At 40.8% G+C, this 13,795-nt stretch overlaps 1 protein-coding gene across 1 annotated transcript in view; it reads left to right on the forward strand.

Moving 5' to 3' along the window:
* Nucleotides 1-13,795, forward strand: part of NOL10 (nucleolar protein 10) — a 156,913-nt gene that overhangs the window by 10,209 nt on the left and 132,909 nt on the right. Inside the window, exons 4-6 of the mRNA XM_082249167.1 lie at nucleotides 562-639; nucleotides 5,825-5,862; nucleotides 7,767-7,903. Coding sequence (XP_082105293.1) covers nucleotides 562-639; nucleotides 5,825-5,862; nucleotides 7,767-7,903 — 253 coding nt within the window. The remainder of the gene's footprint in view (nucleotides 1-561; nucleotides 640-5,824; nucleotides 5,863-7,766; nucleotides 7,904-13,795) is intronic.

The raw sequence follows: 13,795 nt of genomic DNA on the forward strand, positions 1-13,795 counted from the left end.
CAGTCCAATTAATTGTCATTGCTATTGTCTGACACCGCTGTCCAATGGATAGGCTTTGCCTAAATTAGATTGCGCACTCAATTCACTTAGCTATAACAATTATTTTTAGCAGTGGCTGAAGCAATGATTTATGACAACATGTATATAGCTGTCTGAATCAAGTCTTATATTGGAACTTGTAAAAAAACGCAATTGCTGGGAGGAAAGGCTTTTATTTTACAATCTTAGCATGCTTTTGTGCTGGTATGAATTTACTCCCATGCGTATGCGTTATGTCATCCTAGGCCAGCCAGTCTAGATGGCAGAGAAAGACTAGGTGAAGATTTTTATATTGAACAGATTCAACAAAACACTTTCAATTTGTATATTTATTGATAAAAAGAGAGTAAATTGAAGACATTCATTGTTCGGGTTTAGATTCCCCTGTTGGCTGTACCCCTGTGTTTGTCAGTTTTTAGACCAACCTTATACCTTTCACATCAATTAATAAATAAACTGTAAGGCTTGTAGACTTCACTATGTTCTCACTTAGTAATTCTATTTTGTCACTTTTTTCTTCAGGTACATACAAGCCACGCGTTCGCTGTTATGACACTTACCAACTGTCTCTGAAATTTGAAAGGTGTTTGGATGCGGATGGTCAGTATCACTTTTATTATAGCGGGACATCTGTAGAACTTTACATCTACACTGGGACTTTTATATCCTGATTGGAGATAACCCTCTGTGTTCATTTTTTTTTTCCCTTGAGCATTTATGTGAAAGTATGTTAAATTTGAATTTTTCATTTTAACCTCCTGCCAACTGGGTCAATACTTACACTTCTCTCCTACATGTAAAAAAACATTTTTTTTGCTAGAAAATGTACTTTGAACCCCCAAACATTTTATATATATATATATATATATATATATATATATATATATATATATATATATATATATACATATAGCAGAGGCCCTATAGAACTAAATGGTGGGTTTTGCAAACTTTTTTTGTCACATTTGCGCAGTGGTTTTTCAAATTCAATTTTCTGGGAAAAAATGTATTTTATTGCACACAAACACCTATATAATAACCAACTTTTGGTAAAATGGGAAAGATAATGTTAAGCCGTGTAAATAGCAAACATGCTTTAAAATTGCGTATGCCCGTGGAATAGTGCCAAACTATGGATCTTAAAAAAATCTCCATAGGTGACGCTTTAAAAATGTTTGAAGGTTACCAGTTTAGAGTTACACCGGAGTTCTGGTGCTAGAATTATTGCTCTTGCGCTGATGTTCGCTACAATACCTCACGTGTGGTGTGATCACCATTTGAATATGCGCATGGGACTTGCATATGCATTTGTAAGTCCGCGCAAGGGGGGGGGGGGCCCACAATTTTTTACACTATTTCTCTTTGTTTTTGTATTAACTTTAACTTTATTTCTTTCCCAAGGGATTAACAACATCCCTTTTAACTGCATGGGCCATGGCACTTCCCCTTTATGGAGAGATCTGGTTTTTATTAAACCCCAGATCTCTCCTCTGGCCTCCAATGCAGCTGATCAGACCGTTCAGTGTGATCGACTGGCCAGGTAAACGGAGAGGCGGAACCGGAAGTGACAAAATCTCGTCGCTTCTGGTTCCCTGGGTCACAAAGGTAGAGAGAACATCATTTCCCCTCTCTGTGCAGCTGTCGGTCGGAGCGCTCCCAGGCTCCAAGAGCGGACAGGAAAGCCCAGGCGAGTGGCGGCAGGAGGGTGGGGTTCCATATTCCGCTGCCTGCAGAAGTGATTTGAGTTGCTTCTGCATTAAAGGCAACCGCCGGTTGAAAATGTTAACACCAGGATGATGCCTGTAGCTACAGGCATCATCCCCAGTATATCCACCCCCAACCGAGAACGTCCTATGACGGCCTACAGTCGGCAGGTGGTTAGAGTAGGTCTAAACCCTAACAGGATGACTTTTTGTTTGCTACAGCACTGTATATTATAGACAGTTGCCATTGTTTTGATTCTATTTTTATCCATGTAAATGCATCAAAAGTTATGTCGTATTACAATGCACTTTGAATTGAATGCCGATGTGCATCACAGCACACATAGCTCTTAATGGGTTGACACTTATTTTAACAGATGCATTTCCATTGGTTGCAGTGAAGAATGCATAAAAGAAAATGCATAGGTGTGAATTAGAGCTGCACGATCCTGGAAAAAATGAGAATCACAATTTTTTTGGTTAGAAAAGATCACGATTCTCGGCGTAACATCATCGTTTACAATTTACAAAAAATTGGGCTAACTACTTTTTTTTTTAATTCTTAAAAGTGTATTTTTTCCCAAAAAACTGCGTTTAAAAGGCTTCAGCGCAAATACAGGGTGACATAAAAGATTGCAACAATCACCATTTTATTCTCTATATGTGTATATAAAAAGTGTATATATAAAGTTTGGGGGTTTTAAGTAATTTTCTAGAAAAAAATACTGATTTTAACTTGAAAGCAACAAGTGTCCGAAAAAGGCCTGGTCTTTAAGAGGTTAAACTGCCCTCACTTACAGATGGAAGTTCATTCCTTTGATCTAAAAGAAAGAAATGATACATTGTAAAACATTGTATTTATGGTTATCTAGCAGCCTTAACAATGTTGGTAAACATTTACTGGAGGCTCTTTTTTTTTTTTTTTTTGACAGCTGTGAGTGAGCAGAGAACAGCTTTGTAAGAATGGAGGACATGCCATTTTAAGATCAAGGGGGGGGGGGGGGGGGTAAATCGAGATCAGTTTTTTAACGACTAATCATGCAGCGCTAATGTGAATTCTGCTTAAGGGCTCTTTCACACGGGCGTTCCGTATGTCCGTTTTTCATCCCATCCGTCTGCGGATGAAAAACGGACATAATGTATCTCTATGTAAATACGGATGTCAGCGGATGATCATCCTCTGACATCCGTTTTTCGTCCTTTCAGTTCAGTTTTTTTTGAACGGAGGAGAACCCTATTTTTTCTTCCGTTCAAAAAACGGAACGGACGCAAAAACGGATGTCAGTGGTGTCATCCGCAGACATCCGTATTTACATAGAGATGCATTATGTCCATTTTTCATCCGCAAACGGATGGGATGAAAAACGGACATGCGGAACGGATGACACAAGGGTCATCCGTGTCCGTTTCAAAAAAAAAAAAAAAGGAAGTGATCAGGCAAAAAAAAACTGAACGCCCGTGTGAAAGAGCCCTTAAAGTGTTTTTTTTTTTGTTTGTTTTTTTTTAAATATAATAAACATGTTATACTTACCTGCTCTGTGCAATGGTATTCAGTAATCTCCCACTGCTGCCTCTGTGTCCTTTGAATGCAGGGAAAGGGGAGACAGCCGCTATAGACGGCACAGCGCTGGATTGAGTGAGGGCTTAGGATGAGGGGGCCATACAAATGCTGGGGCATTTTTTACCTTAATGCAGGAGATGCATTAGGGTAACAAAATGTGTAGCCTTTACAATCAAAATGAAAAAAAAAAAAAAGCTGCAAATGTAAAAGATATTTGAAATGTTTGTGAAGGTGTCAAAGGTCACACGAGATTTAGGTCTGTACAAGAAGACCATATTTTAAGTTGTTTTATTTTTTTCAGTTGAATTCGGTTGAACTCAAATTTTCTATTACCCTGTACCCTAGATCAGTGGTTCTCAATTCCGGTCCTCGGGACCCACCAACAGGCCAGGTTTGCAAGATAACTAAATTACATCACAGGTGATCTCATTTGCTGCTCAGTGATTGCAGTATTCTAGTCTGCATCCCCCAAGGTAATACTTAAAATCTGGCCTGTTAGTGGGTCCCGAGGACCGGAATTGAGAACCACTGCCCTAGATCAGGAGTCTCCAAACATTCTAAGGCAAGGGCCAGTTTACTGTCTTTCAGGCTTTGAGGGGACTAGGCTGTGGCCAGTGGGAGTAGAAAATGCCCCAGCATCAGTGCAGCCTTATTGGTTTTAATGGGAGAAAATAGTGCCCCATTGTTGGTATCAATGGGAAGAATAGTGCCCCATAGATGGTGTCAGCTGGTGGAATAGTGTCCCAAGGGGCAGGCAAAGGCAAGCAAAGGGCCACATTCAGCTATCACTGCCCTAGATTGAAATTTTACTTTTGAAGGGATGACTCTCCTTTCCAGCCCACAACATAATTTTCATAAATTTCAGTAAATGTATGATTAGCTTTTAGATGTTGCTTAGCAATGACATCTGCTTTTGTCAGCTCATAAGGACCACACATGAACATTCTCCCTAGCTCCGCTTACAACGTAGTGCCATGCTGGAGGACTGTTTATTTTCTGTTGGAAAAATGTAAATTTTTCCTCAATGATCCCCTGCTTTGGCCAGTTGTTCCTATTACTGTTTGGACTCGCATAGTCCAACAATTGCCCCTGGTCAGGGGTCTATTAGGGATTTCTGGTGGTACTGTACTCCCGAGGTATCCAGCGTTGTGTATTTGAAATCCAGTTCCATAAGAATCTATATAATGGGTTATTCCCGGGGCAGGGAAACATTGTGTGGGCTGTGTTTTTGTGTAGAGGGGTATAATGAGAACTGAACAGTCACACTAATAGTGGCTGATGAGATTTACCTTTTAAAACTGACCCTGAGAACAAAAGTTTTCATTCAAATATATTCTCAATATCGCAAAAAGAAGAAAATGTATCTACTCTGCGTGCATCAATGCAATTATAAATGCAGTTATTATCTTGTAAAAGAGGTGATGACGTTCGTGATTGTGCCGCACATAGCCTGTGCTGAGGGAAGAGCTGTTGGAGGACTCAGCTGGTACACCCGCTACAAGCTGCCTGCTGAAAATTACAGGAGGGGGCGGAGACCAGACCAGTCACTCTGTACAAGGAGAGAGAGCAGCAGTGTCCGGTCTTTATTTTTTGAAACTGCTGCACAGGAGTTGTGTGAATGATGGATTATAGCACAAAGGAGACCAAGACTCATGTGAGAGCAGAAATGGCTCTGAATTTTTACAATATTTGCTTATCCTAGAGATGATCATTAAGGTCATTAAGGCTGCATTCACACCTGAGCATTGCGTTTTTTGAGTGGTTTTTTTCAAGCATTTACACGTTTTTGTACAATGTTTAATGCTTTTTTGATCTTTGGTGTTTTTTTTTTTTTTTTATCCACGTTTTTAATTATGTATTTTTTATTGTTATTCTTTTTTTGTAGGGGTTATGGTCATGGGTTAATTAATTTTATTTATGGTTATTTATTTACTTATTTATTTTGTTAGGATAGAGGTTAATATTAGGGTTAGGGGTTAATATTAGCGGATAATGTGAGGGCTTGGGGTTATTTATTATTTTTTTTTTATTTAATACATTTTTTTGTTTATGATTCTTATGTATTTTATTATTAATTTATATATCTTTAATTGTTGCATTTCAGCTGGAAATTGCTCACCAACCTGCAACAAAATGCACTAAGATGCTAAAAAAACCCTCGAATGGGACCTAAGGCAGGGATTGCATATATGCGAATTGGATGCGTTTTTACCTGCATCCAATTTGCATAATATGTGAATGTGACTGGCTCTCAATGGAGCCGGTTCACACATGTCCGGGATGCCCACGGTGCAATTTTTAAAAGGGTCCTGTGCGTTTGTGTCCGATTTAGGTGCGAATTCAGGCAAAGATTTGCACCTGAATTGCACCTGAACCGGTGAACAGAAACGCTCCGGACTGCCAACTGCATCCGGACACTTGTGAGCCCAGCCTTAGACTTTAGATCATGGTATATCTGCATGGTGTGGACTTTTGCACTTTTCTGTTTCATTTTTGACTTTAATGTGTTTTTATTTTTTAGTGGTCAAGTTTGATATCTTATCGGAGGACTACTCTAAGGTATTGTGTTTTTGTTTTTTTCTGTAAATTAAGCATACCAGTTGCCTCTGCGTCTCTCTGCTGCTGGCTCCCATAGCTTTTGCTCAGTCCACTATTCCTAAACACCTTTGACAGATATTGCCCTAATCAACTCTTGACTCATTGCCCGTCTTATCTGGGCACTGCACACTGAAAACACTATTTTAATTCATTTTTCGTATTCAAAGCAAACTCCCCCATCCATCCATGTCTCCATGCTATATTTTGCTAAGAAATCACTTTGAAACCCCTCCCCCACCCCCAGAATTTCTAGGCAAGGCCATCTTGAGTAAGGGCAGACAATTCATGTAGCCTCTACTTCCTGGAATCCATCTGCCCTTAGCTCAGGCATGCAGGCAGGAGAGTATGCCTAGCTGAGAAAGCCCCTCTTCCAAAAAAGAGAAAAAAAATGCCCATGAAGCCTCCTGGTCGTGTAAATGCATTTCACTTCCGCATCATTGTTTACTTGTGCATGTAAGTATGTCTGTCTGTCTGATTTCCCAAATGTCCCACATTCGTGTGTGGGAAAGTATGCCGCACAGAAGTACAGCCACTTTTATTGGTAGCATCTGCAGATCTTTGGGAGCCAAAAAACACTGGGATATCAGTCTTAAATCATTTTAGGCTAATAAATGTCTGTGTGTCTAAAGGGGGTCCATAGTTGGCTCATTTGGATTCCTCCATCCACAGAAGTCCCCGCTGAGATATTGTATTCTGACAGCGGGATTTCCAGCTTGGCGCGGTATTAAACCCAAAAAAAGATGTTTATCATGTTGCAGCTTGCCAATTCTACGATGTGGTGGCTGAAATAGTTTTCTTTTTAGGATTTGTTTCCTCTATTTTCACCTGGTAATTCAGCCAGTAAGTCTGTTGTGTTTTTTTTTTTAGAAAAGCAAGCTCTTCTGCCAAAGTAGCAGTTAAAGGGTTGAGACCTACAGACAGGGGGTGTTTACAATGATCAGCTTTTATTTATATAAAACTTTTAACTTAAAAGGAAACAAAAACAGTTTACTGTAAGCTGCTTATGAAGTGTTAGCAGTGTGTGGCTTCAATTTGTTAGGGCTCTTTCACACGGAGCGGACCGCATTGCGATCCGCTCCGGAGCGGATGACATTTGTGTGATCCGCTCCGTATGTCCGCATATCATCCCATCCGTTTGCAGATGATATACGGACATAATGTAAGTCTATGGGCATTGCGGATGCCAGCGGGTGACACCGCTGACATCCGATTCAGCATCTGTTCCGTTTTTTAAACGGAAGAAAAATAGGGTTCTGTTCCGTTCCAAAAAACGGAACAGAACTGAAAGGACAAAAATCGGATGTCAGCGGATGGTCATCCGCTGACATCCGCAATGCCATTGACTTACATTATGTCCGTATATCATCCGCAAAAAAATAGGATGATATACGGACATGTGGAACGCCCGTGTGAAAGGGCCCTTAGTGTATCTAAATCTGCTAAACCATCTAACACTCCCCTCACCCCAGACTGACAATGTCGCTGTCCAAAGGTGCCCCCTGTGCTCATTCATCCAGAGCTGTGTCTCACCAATACAGGAGGCGTGTTACTGGTCAGATCACCAGGTGAAAACAGAGGGGAAAGGCCTTAAAATAAGAAAACGAATGCAGCCATCACCTCGAATGGTTGGTAAGCTGCATTGTATTACATTTTTGGGTTACCATCAAGTGAGCACATAACTGAGGGTTGTTTTGTAGGAGGCAGATTTTTTAATCTTTTTATTTTTTTATTATTTGGTAAGAGGAAGTTAAATCTACAGCCGTGTAAAGAGATGATTAAACTGCTTCCTTACATTTTGGGCTCTTTGGTTCTTAGTACATGTAGATATGACACAATTCAACCAATTGTCTTCACTTTCTCTGCAGATCGTCTTCCTGCAGAGTGACCGATATGTAGAATTCCATTCCCAGCATGGCCGTTACTACAGGCTTAGGATACCAAAATTTGGCAGAGATTTTTCTTACCATTACCCATCCTGTGACCTGTATTTTGTTGGAGCAAGGTAATAACATACTGGGAAATGTTTGTAAGCTAAGTACATATATTGCTGTATTCTTGGGCTTTTTTGGGGGTGACAAAGTTAAAGGACAATGTTACTTTATGGTTCAATCATTTTTATTCAATTAAAAAGCAACAATAGGAGCACCAGATTTTTTTGCATGCTAGTCTCCATATCGAGAATGGAGAGGTTACTAAAACTACGAAAATTCATGTACGACAGAATACAATTTCAGTAGTGATGTAATTTATTGTAATTGTATTGTATTTTCGGATGCAAACTGTACTGATTAAAGGAAAATCTTGCGATCTAGTATCATACGAGAAAACATTTAGTGTTTGTCCCCTTTGGATAATTTTTGCTGAACTGTCGTGATCGGCTCTCTAAAGTTGTGTACTAACAATCAGATTATCATACGATCGCTTTGAAAGCAGTATTTTTTTCTCCAATTTTCTGATCTTGTGTACTAGGCTTTATATGGTGCTTATGCACCATTCACACCTGAGCGTATCATTTTAAGGTGTTTTTTTGGGTGTTTTTCAGGTGTTTTTTGGAGGCAGGCATTGAAATCTAACAAAAATGTTGGTAATCTGCCAAAAAAGAAGCTCATGTACTTATTTGAGCTTCAGGTGTTTTGTTTCAGACAATAAAATGCTCAGATGTGAACAGGGGCCATTGAAATTAATAAGATTTTGTTTGTTGGGCGTTTTGAGACTTCCGAGATGAGCATTTTACGAGCTGAAAAACACTCAGGTGTGCACCGGGCCTAAGAAAAAAGAAACAACGACTAAACATAGTAGGTGTAAACAAAAAAATAGAGAGGTCCAAGTAGGCTCCACGTGGATGGCAGCATCAAACCTGAACAAGCAAACATCCGAACAATAGCATAGTATGGCATATACACATAAAAATGGGGGACAGGAGCCCTGAAGAGAAGACCAGAAAGAAGAAAGGGAGAGGAAGGGAACCAATGGGGAAATGGACTTGGGATTGTTAGGGAAATAAATGAAGGCAAAGCATACACAAGCCAAGGTTTCCAAATTTTAAGAAACATGTCATGAGAGTCTTTTGAGGAAACTGGACATTTGTTCATTAAACATCAAAGCAGTCATGAGGTCTCTCACACCCTGGAAAGGAACCATGTTTTTTTTCCAGGCCTGAGCAGTTGCTTTCTCAGCTGACATAAATCGGTAAGATGCTAACTTTTGTTGATGGGCATATAGGCCTGGGATGGGCAGTAAAGCAAACTTGGCATCCTTTCTAATAGTCAGATGGAACAAAGTGTGAAACGGGACAAACACTCGAGACCAGAAGTCTATCAATGGTGGGCATGTCCACCAAGGTGTAGTACATCCCCACAATGGCCACAACCCTGAAAGCAGCGGTCACTAGAACTAGGATTGGCATGAGCGATTCAGGCTGGGACCCAATACCACCTCAGGAGCACTTTGTCTGCCACCTCCAGTGTAGCGGTGTTAAACGAGCATTTTGCTACAAAAGACCAGGCCTTGCTCCAGTCTGCCAGGTCTATTTCAGATACTAGAGGTGCATCGAATGGTAATTATGGTGCCGAAACCAAAAATGCAGGATGCACTTGGTCGAAAACCGAAATAAATTTATAAATGTATTCTATTTGACTTTTTAATTTAATATTATTAATTTAAATGAATATGTATTTATTGTAAGCCATTATTGGCACCTTTTAATGCAAGAAAAGCTCAGGAAAAATGTATAACTTTAAATTCTATGTATGTCTTCACACTGGTTCGTTGCGCTTTCGTTGTGGTGTTAAAAATCCTGCTTGCTGCATTTTTGGTCCGTAAAAAAAAAAAAAGAAAAAGCATTAATAACGCACCTGTTACGTTTTTGATGCGGTTTTTAAGCCACATGACCTATGAAAAACAATGGTAAAATCGCATGCGTTTTTGTGCCATTATCAGCACCTTTTTCTCTTTATCAGCAAAATGCCGATAACACCATTTTCGCCTCATATGTTTTGGTGGCCGAAATTTCAGTGCATCTCTATTAGAAAACAAATCTTTTCTCCCACTGAGTCACATATGAGCGAGAAGTAGATGGTGCTCGATTATTCAAAGATGCATAGAGGGTGGAAATGAGGCCTGGCGACCCTGCGGAATTTTGGCAGACATGTTCAAAAGTCGCTTTTTGAAAATGATCTGTGGGGTTTGGTGGAAAGGTAGTATCCAGTGCCGGAGCTGAGGACAGTGGAAAAACCCAGACTGTGGGGCTTCATATGTTTCTAGGAGGGCTGCCCACATCGGAAAATGCGTAAAACCATAGGAGGTCCACCAGGAGAACGTCTGGGGCTCATTCGGATCCTGGGGAAATAAAGGATTGTTGGTAGTAGAGGAAAAAATGGAGACATAAGGTTGCCCGAATATCTAGCACAGGGATCCTCAAACTACGGCCCTCCAATTGTTGCAGAACTACACATCCCATGAGGCATTGTAAAACTCTGACATTCACAGATATGACTAGGCATGATGGGAATTGTAGTTCTTGAAAAACTGGAGGGCCATAGTTTGAAGACCCCTGATCTAGCACAAGCCCAAGTTTTCATACTATGTTACATAAGTGGACTTGGGGTCGCAGAGCGAAGTTTATGCGGAAGCCAGAGAAGTGTCTGCAGAGATAGGGGTGCACAATAAGGGAGCGCCAGGAGATTCAAAGAAGAGTGAAGCATAGACAACTAGGAGATCTGGGCAAATAATCTTTGGGCCCCTTAACCTGCCCTAAAATTTCTGCTTAGGGGGAGTAGCTCTGGGGACTCTAGGGCACTTAATGGCCCATATAAAATGTAAAATCCTGTTCTGCACTAAACGTAGATAGTGTGGAGGAACCTGTACAGAGTGCGAAAGTAATACAAGATCTTGGGCAAGACCGTCAATTTTACTGAATTAATACGACCAATCCTGGATAGATGGGGAAACTAGCAGGTCTGCATAAGGGTGGTAAAAGAGCGGAGCAGTGGGTAATAATTGGCTGCAAATAAGGAGAAAGTGTAGGTCAATCTAATGCCCAGATATTTAATGAAGGAGGACACCCAGCGGTGGGGAAAGTGAGACTGTAATCGTGTGACTAAATCAGGAGCTAGAGTAACATTTAGGGCTATTGTTTTATCTAAAATAATACAGAGACCTGACATGCCCGAGAAATGTGACAGACTTTTTGTAGGTTACAAAGGGTGGTAAGGGGGTTGGTCAAAGTACATAAGGCATCGTCTAAAAAAGGTTTATCTTCTAATCATGGCCCGCATAAGGAACCGCGATTACATTCTGGTCATTACGGAGCATGATCTCTAGGGGTTCTAGAGCTACAATAAAGAGGGCTGGGGACAGGGGGCAGCGCTCTCTCTTGTGCCCTTGTATACGGAAAATAAGATAACCAACATTTTTGGCTGAGGCAGATGAGGCTGAATACAGGGCCTTAATCCAGGCCAGAAGGGCCTCTCCAAAACCTCAGCGAGTCAACACAAATTGCAGGAAGTCAAACACCTTAAAAATGATCTATATATAAGAGAGAAGGAAGCCAGGGACTTTCCAGTGATACAAAAGATTAATAAGATTACTAGGTTGAATAACTTTTATGGTTATTATCACTGGCCTGTCTCCCTGGGACTAAGCCCATCTAATCTCTTTGTATGAGGAAGTGCAAGTATTTGTTAATGTGAGTGCTCAAGATTTTCCCTAAAATCTTTATAGTGATAATAAAGGAAATATTTAAAAAAACAAATATGTCATACTCCCCTGGGTTTTGCACAAAGCAGCCTGCATCCTCCTCTTCTCAGACCCCTCGCTGGTGCTCCTGGCCCCTCCCTTCTGCTGAGTGCCCCCATAGCAAGCTGCTTGCTATGGGTCACCCAAGCAGGCTCGCTCCCGAGCTGCTGCTCTGTGCGTCCATTCACAAACGGAGTGTGGCTCTACCAGCCCCCACTCTCTCCTCATTGGCTCATTGGTTGTGATTGACAGTAGCGGGAGCCAATGTCTGTCAGTGCATGAAAATGCATTAAGGTAAAAAAACCTTCTGCCTTTACAACCACTTTAAATCCTCATTTGGGAGTGGAATGGGCCGAAAGGCCTGTGGCTCAGAAGCATCATCCGTCATCTTGGGGGTCATAGAGATATGGGCTCTGAGAACATCTGGAGAAGACAATGACCACTGTTTCAATGTGATAAAATAATTGGACAGGTGGGGTGCCAGGAGGACTAAAAAATTCTGGTAATACAAACCTGAAAACCCGTCCAGGCTTAGGGGATTTTATTGCCTGAAAAACTTCAGATTCCGAGATGCAAGCACTAAGGGTTTCACGGGCTGCATCTGATAAAGCGCGGAGGTTTAGGTCACAGAAAAATTGCTCCGCTTGGTCCGGACAACTGTACTTTCATACATTTATTCTTTAATATGTAAAATATATCACATTGAATATATTCCTAAACAAAGGTTACTTTTCCATATTTGGGTATTTTAATAGGTCTGTACCTGTTATTCTCTTTAACAATATTATTCTAAACATGGGTTGCCTTTTACCTCCCACCCTCAGCTTTATCCTTTTGGTCCTTCTAGAACATAGAATTATTTGAGGGCTGCTGTAAACGGAAATCCTGATTTTCTGTTGATGCTTATATGATTAGACTAGATTAGTCTCTAATGCCTCGTTTCCACTGAGTGGTACGGTATGGTTCAGTTCAGTACGGTACGGTTTGGAACGGTACACATTGCGTTTCCACTGCCAATAGTACCCTTTCATGATAGGCGTGGTGTAGCAGGAAAGCTGTGATAGACGATTCTCTGTCAACCAATCAAAGTTCTGCAGAGTGTAGCTGCACCCTGTTGGTACGGTACAAATGTGCTTGGTACCCCAATGAAAGGGTACCAAAAAGTGGTACGGTTCGGAATTAGGGTACCATTCATAATGGAAACGGCATAAATAGCGAACCGAACCGTACCAGAAAGCTCAGTGGAAACGAGCCATTAGGTACAAATTGAAACTGTAAACAAATGATGTATTGATTAATGTCTGTAAATTTTCTCCTAACTAATTCACAGCTCAAATAGCTTTAGGAGCTATACCGGAAAGTAACATTTGATACAGTATTTGATAGAAGTGGATTATTTAGGCTAGGTTCACACTTGTGCAGGTGGTTCCCACTGCAGGACCATACCTGTTCCTGCACCCGCAGGCAAAAACTCAAGTCAGTTTAGGAGATGAGTGGGGGTCCAATAATCCTAATGGCACCCCCATTCACTTGGAACTGCACTGCATTTCCCATTTCCATACAGGCTACATATTCAGAAAAGGTGCAGGGATCTTTTCCCTGCATTTTCAGAAGGCACAGCAGCCCCTTCAAATGACGGGCTGCTCTGCCCATACAAAAAGTGTCTCTCAGAGCCACACAAATAGAGTAAAAGTCTAAAATTATTAAAACCATTCAAAATGTGTGTTTTTGTAAATATATTTACTAAATTATTTGAGATAAGCAATTAAATTCACATTTAACATATGTATATTCAAACTGCAAAAAAAGTGTAATCCTGTGCATCAGTTTTGTGATCCAGATACTTCTGTCAGCCATATGACAGCCTTGTCCTCCAATGCTGCAGCAGCATAGCTTGGTCAAAAAAACACCAAGCATGAGCTTATCTGCATATTAATTTAGCTTTTTTTCACCTATCAGAATGTTTGCTTTTATCACATGTACATTGCAGCTGGGTCTGATTGGCTCCCAAGCCTCCCCTTCCTTTTTCCCCTCTAGGTGCTGCTGTGCAGGAGATAAAAGGAGACTAATATCAAGACTTGTAATGGGACATATGAAATCTGCAAATTTATACAGCTTTTTCCGGCAGTTTTACCAATTGTTTACCTATTTTTTTTAA

Source organism: Pelophylax lessonae, assembly GCF_965119305.1.
Source record: "Pelophylax lessonae genome assembly, chromosome: 3".
NCBI lineage: Eukaryota > Metazoa > Chordata > Amphibia > Anura > Ranidae > Pelophylax > Pelophylax lessonae.